This window comes from Nerophis lumbriciformis, linkage group LG08, assembly GCF_033978685.3.
Source record: "Nerophis lumbriciformis linkage group LG08, RoL_Nlum_v2.1, whole genome shotgun sequence".
Classification (NCBI taxonomy): Eukaryota; Metazoa; Chordata; class Actinopteri; order Syngnathiformes; family Syngnathidae; genus Nerophis; species Nerophis lumbriciformis.
Window position 1 is genome coordinate 33,801,072 of NC_084555.2, and position 6,322 is coordinate 33,807,393.

Below are 6,322 nucleotides of genomic sequence, written 5' to 3' on the forward strand. Positions count from 1 at the left end.
GTAGTGTAGTGTAGTGTAGCTATTCCTCGTCCTCCAGTGATATAATTATTTTTAAGAAACATCATTTATTTGCCGCTATGGAGGAGGAGATTGCTGATTTAGAAGGGGAGGGACATTAGCCGTTTGCGAGGATGCTACTTTGCATTGAGAACGTATTTGTTCGCTTTTCCCTGTCAAATTTGCAGACACATCGAGAAAAAAGCATTATCATTATATAATGATGTTCTTAAAGTCTCTATCGTTGGCCAAATGTATATAATTTGTATTGTGATTGTCTAACGCGCAACGTTAATTTACACTGTCCCAAGTTCCTCCATACAACAGGAGTGCTTAGTGTTTTTATTGCAATTTGCTACAAAAATGGTTGTCGATGCTGGTCCCGATTTGGCCGCCAGTTGAATAGCCCTGAACTACTGTACAGTATCTACAGTATCTATATGTGAGAGGCTTTAGTTGCAGCCAACTTGTGTCTGTGTGTAAAAAGAAATGGTTGCACCATCACAGAACAATGCTCACACATACCTCCCACCGTTACATAACCACACCCATGTGTATATACTTTTTTACTTCTGTGTCTTTGTCTCTCAAATGACTGCAACACATTTGTTTCTATTGCTCTATCAGTATAACAAAACTGGACGGGCCACGTGGTTAATATTTCTCCCCACAGGCGAGATGTTTGTTTCACTGCGATGAGAAGTTTACCTCATAAGGTTCACTATACATCAAGGAAAATAATTACGGAGGTGGGTGGCACAAATATGGAGCTCCTCTTGGAAGCTAGTGGCTCAGTAACCTTAGAGGCTGTTCATCAATGACTGTGCTGCCGAGCATAACCCTAGAAGGAGACGACTGGGCCAATCAGGACGCGGCACTGAAACTCTAACAGCCACTCACAGGCGCTCTGAGCAGACTCAGGCTCAGGCATTACCATCAGCTGTTGCACACATGGCCGAAGCTCAGTGCACATACCAGCAGCATGGTTCACACACACACACACACATGCAATGTTTTCATCTCCTTAACAAGACACCGGTGGCGCTGCCTTGACTGGGTCATCACAGGCAGCCTTCGAGGTGGCCATGAGTGGTGTGAAACCTCTGCAGACAAATGAGAGATGTGTGCCAATTGCTACTGTTAAGTCACACTACACCTTAATCCTGGATTAAAATAACATGATATTAATTTCACGGGATGTCATTTTTGTGCATAATCTTTGAATTGTGATACCTATATGCATTAAACTACATATATCTTGTCTTCTAGTTCCAGAATTCATCTAAAACTCCAAATATGGTCAACAGTAATTTTGCAGTTTAATAACCAAAGTAGTCCAGAATCAGAGTGAATGTTATTGATCTGATAGGTGGTTGTTTACACAGATTTAACTGATTGAGACCTACCAAGAGTATAGTGGTAAATGAATGACTGTTTAATACTCTCCACAATTTTTTAAACGTGTAAAACAAATAATTTGACCGTGAAGCAATCCTATCCGTTTTGGCCAAACACTCTCCTCTGGCAGGCTTGTTGATTTTTTTCTTCATAGCAGTACTTATTTGGACTTCTGTAAACTTTCAGACACGCCCCCTGACAGAGCGGGCCGGGGTCTTATTTAAGGGACTCATCTCAGCCCCAGTCCTTGTCCCAGTGGAAGCATCCGTCTACAAGTGCACCTTGGTGAGTAAGCTTCAATATTGCCAGATTCTCTCATTATTGTATTTTAATTAGTAAATTAATTCAAGCCAAGTTAAGTCAAAGTATGATGATGCACCTACTTAACTAAGGAGAATGTTATCTGAATGGTTACATACTATTTGCTTAAATAGACTATAGATTTGCAGATGAAGATACACAAATAAGACTACTGATACTACTACTCTATTCAATCATCCAATAAAGTATTAGTTTGCCTATAGCGCAATGTCAAAAAGTTTTCCAAATATGCTTGCACTAGTAAACAGGGGTTAAGGAGCAAAGCAGTGAACACAAGTGTCAATGTGCGCTAACAGATGGATACTGGCAGACGTGAAATAGCGAGAGATCCAAGTGTCACTTGTATCACTCTGTTAAGTATTGCTGCTAAGGGGGAGTTGGGCCTAAAATAGACTACAAGTATGTTTTGACCCTTTTTGGTGCTACCTCAGCAGCTCCCAGGAACAATTATAGAGATATGGTATCTGTTGCTGTACAATAAGTTTTTCACAAAAATAGCTTACCAGGGAATGTTTAATTAGCACCCTAAATATAAACACCGCTGGCAAGGTCTTTTAAGCCATTCTTAGTGAGTAGGGGTTAAGGATAACCCCAACCCGAATGTGTCATTGAGTTCATTATCTAGGATAACTTCATGTTATACTTTTATTTACATTCTAGACCACTCCAGTAAAGCCTAATCATGTGTGACGACGACGAGACTACCGCCCTTGTGTGCGACAACGGCTCTGGCTTGGTCAAGGCTGGATTTGCCGGGGATGACGCTCCCCGTGCTGTCTTCCCTTCCATCGTCGGAAGGCCCCGCCACCAGGTATGGGATATTGGACTCAACCATACACTGTCTAATTTTGGGGATCACAAAGAATATAAAAAAGTATTGTGCTTCCTTCCATAGGGTGTGATGGTAGGTATGGGTCAGAAGGACAGCTATGTAGGTGATGAGGCCCAGAGCAAGAGAGGTATCCTGACCCTAAAGTACCCCATTGAGCATGGCATCATCACCAACTGGGATGATATGGAGAAGGTGTGTATTGACAGTGATGCTCAATACCAGACTTTCCACATTCTGTATCTATTCTTATCTTCGGTATTTTTTTCGAGGACCACATTGTTGCTGTTTCAGTCCTGAGAGCAGTTGTTATGTTTTGTTAATCAGATCTGGCACCACACCTTCTACAATGAGCTGCGTGTGGCCCCTGAGGAGCACCCCACCCTGCTCACTGAGGCCCCGCTGAACCCCAAAGCCAACAGGGAGAAGATGACTCAGGTACTTTACCGTCTCCCCTCCTTCGTAGTCACCTTTTAATTTGGGCTTAATCCTTAACATGCTGCTGATTGTATTTTGCAGATCATGTTTGAGACCTTCAACGTCCCCGCCATGTATGTGGCCATCCAGGCTGTTCTGTCCCTGTATGCCTCTGGCCGTACCACCGGTTAGTACAATATATTGACATTTACATTTTTCACACTTTATATCAGGGATATTCAACTAAATTGTGTTGAGGGACATGTTTCCAGAGAGCTAGGCACCGGGTGGCTGGGATACTCACTAGTATTTCTATTTTGTATATTCCTGAAAATCTGTTGTTTTTAAAAGATCTAGTACAAAAAAGCAAGATAAAGATCAACTACATGACAGTGCTCTACAGTTTTTTTTAGGAAATCTGCTGCTAAAATGTAGTCTTTTTCACATTTTTTTAACCAAACTCGCGGGCCTGTCTGGTGTCGTTGCCAGGTGCTCCAAGAGAGTAATGTTCGCTCTAAGCGTGTGTAAATTGTAAGGATTTCCGTCTCGTTGTGACAAAGAGGTGTTAGTCCCATTCCATCAAGCTGTGTGTCACTTGATATCAGTACTGTTAGATTATTTATGATGTGAGACATACTATTTGGGAACAAATACACAGGCCCTCCATCGCCATCTGTTGGCTAAGTCTGGTCTTTTTGTGTGATAAAGGTATTGTGCTGGATTCCGGTGACGGTGTGACCCACAATGTCCCCATCTATGAGGGTTACGCTCTGCCCCACGCTATCATGCGTCTGGATCTGGCTGGTCGTGACCTGACTGACTACCTGATGAAGATCCTCACCGAGCGTGGCTACTCTTTTGTCACTACTGGTAAGTGCGCTCATTTGGGGTAATTACTTCAGTGATATGTGAGTGCAGTTTCATAACTCAAACACTGTGTGCAATAGCTGAGCGTGAGATCGTGCGTGACATCAAGGAGAAGCTGTGCTATGTGGCTCTTGACTTTGAAAATGAGATGGCCACCGCTGCGTCCTCTTCCTCCCTGGAAAAGAGCTATGAGCTGCCCGACGGACAAGTCATCACCATTGGTAATGAGCGTTTCCGTTGCCCCGAGACCCTGTTCCAGCCCTCCTTCATTGGTGAGTCTCTGTCTTTTTAGTTTGTGAGTTCAGTGTGAAATATAAAACTTACCTGTTGCACTTGTCCCCTATCAGGTATGGAGTCTGCTGGTATCCATGAGACCGCCTACAACAGCATCATGAAATGTGACATTGACATCCGTAAGGACCTGTATGCCAACAACGTGCTGTCCGGTGGTACCACCATGTACCCTGGTATTGCTGACCGTATGCAGAAGGAGATTACCGCTCTGGCCCCAAGCACCATGAAGATCAAGGTGGATGAACTGCAAAACTTTTCATTTGTCACTTACAAAGTCACAGAACTCTAAATCTTTTGGCTTTTTTTTCCTATCATAGATCATCGCCCCACCTGAGAGGAAGTACTCTGTCTGGATCGGTGGATCCATCCTGGCTTCCCTGTCCACCTTCCAGCAGATGTGGATCAGCAAGCAGGAATACGATGAGGCGGGCCCCTCCATTGTCCACAGGAAGTGCTTCTAAATGCACAAGAAACCTCACTGTTCTTGAAATTGTACGTTGTCGTCTCCTGTACATATATGTTCTGTTGTAATAAAGCAAAGCCCTTGTGAGAGTATATTCATGACTTGTTGAAACTTTTTCTACTTCATTCATTTCCCTGTAGGTATACGCCTGCAGGTAATCAACAAAGTTCTATCTAATATACTCTAAAATTTACAAGATGATCAGTGACATACTGTGTAATTGCATATATATATATATATATATATATATATATATATATATATATATATATATATATATATATATATATATATATATATATTTACAGTACTGTATATATAGAGTCAGTCAAATAAGTAAACAAGAATTTTATGGAAAAACTTAAATGAATAAACAGTTTCAAAGCGTTTTTTTTAATATAAAACATGTTATATAATGAAGAAGCAAATATATATTGTTATGTTTAAAAAAAAAAGTGTTTGGTACATAATCCAATACTCCCAAGTAAAAAATTATGCAGAGAGCTATATGCTGGCGAACTGCAGCTTTTATTTCTTCAGAGTTTTCTGAGCAGGTGTCCGCTCTCACTGACTTTAAGAACAATCTGACCTCTTGGTCTCAAGGCCCCCTTCATTGGCACTAACATGTAAAACCACCTAATTGGTTCCTTATGAGTGGCGACTTGTCCAGAATGTACCCCGCCGACCACCCAAATGCAGCTGGGAGAGGCTCCAGCACCCCCCGCGACCCCGAAAGGGACAAGCGGTAGAAAATGGATGGATGGATGGACATCAATAATAATAAGGTATAGTACTTGTTTACTTTTCAAACAAGGCACATTTTAATTTATAAAACTTATTTTATATAGTTTATATGTGGATACAATCTGGACATGGTAAACATAAATTAAAACAGACCTACTTTATAAGACTGTGTGTATTTTTGAAAGAGTGTGAACTTACAAAATAAATAGGGGAGGAAACATTGATTTTCCTTACTGTGTATATATATAGGAAAGCGATGACACAATCACTCTTACCAAGATAGTTGCGTGTACACCCGGAAGTACTTGAATCTTTACCTGGGCCACATTTAGCACCTCAGCTATGGAGTGTTCCAAATAACAAAATATATTAATGTCAAACAAACCAAAGTTAAAACATGTGACCTTGCATTGTTGCGAATGATTTTAACTTTTATCCGTTGGTTTGATTAGTTTTTTTAACGACTTTTGATGCTGATGCCGATGGATTTTGTAGCCTTTTTCACTGTCAAATATATGTAGCAATTTTGACGCCAGCACACTTAGGGAGCAAAGTTGTACACTAACCTGTGTAGGGCCTTGTAAATTTAACACATATTTTACTGCCATGTTTAAAAAGATACCACATACTAGCACTAAGAGAAAGCAGTAGATAGCAAGTTATGTATGACTTGTCGGGCAGCTGAGAGAACTCTTGTGCATTTATTGTGGGAATGTCGGAGAATAAAAGAGTTATGGTTGTAAACAACAAAAGATGCAATCACATTCCTAAATATAAACATCCCAATGACACTGCAAACTTGTATTCGTGGTGATCTGCAACAATTCAGTAACGTGTCATCAAAGAGTAAAAATGTATTTCTTTCAATATGCATTATAACACAAACGGTAATATTATAAAAATGAATAGATGTTTATAGTCCAACTCCTACTGTCTAGTATTCACAAGCTATGGAGATGATATCAGTAGAATAAACTGCATTTAGTTTAGAT

At 40.8% G+C, this 6,322-nt stretch overlaps 1 protein-coding gene across 1 annotated transcript; it reads left to right on the forward strand.

The window, feature by feature from the left end:
• The first annotated feature begins 1,581 nt into the window (after positions 1–1,581).
• Positions 1,582–4,680, forward strand: LOC133611693 (actin, alpha cardiac muscle). Its single transcript, XM_061968724.2, has 9 exons — positions 1,582–1,680; positions 2,377–2,527; positions 2,612–2,740; positions 2,873–2,983; positions 3,065–3,149; positions 3,671–3,832; positions 3,910–4,101; positions 4,177–4,358; positions 4,441–4,680. The coding sequence occupies exons 2-9, from the start codon at positions 2,399–2,401 to the stop codon at positions 4,582–4,584; spliced, it is 1,134 nt and encodes a 377-aa protein (XP_061824708.1). The 5' UTR covers positions 1,582–1,680; positions 2,377–2,398; the 3' UTR covers positions 4,585–4,680.
• The last annotated feature ends 1,642 nt before the right edge of the window (positions 4,681–6,322 follow it).

Bases quoted from the DNA above. Each gene is read 5' to 3' on its own strand.
- LOC133611693 (XM_061968724.2), top strand. From the start codon at position 2,399: ATGTGTGACGACGACGAGACTACCGCCCTTGTGTGCGACAACGGCTCT. The intron at 3,833-3,909 runs GTAAGTGCGCTC...TGTGTGCAATAG, and splicing joins CTACTCTTTTGTCACTACTG to CTGAGCGTGAGATCGTGCGT. The intron at 4,102-4,176 runs GTGAGTCTCTGT...GTCCCCTATCAG, and splicing joins GTTCCAGCCCTCCTTCATTG to GTATGGAGTCTGCTGGTATC.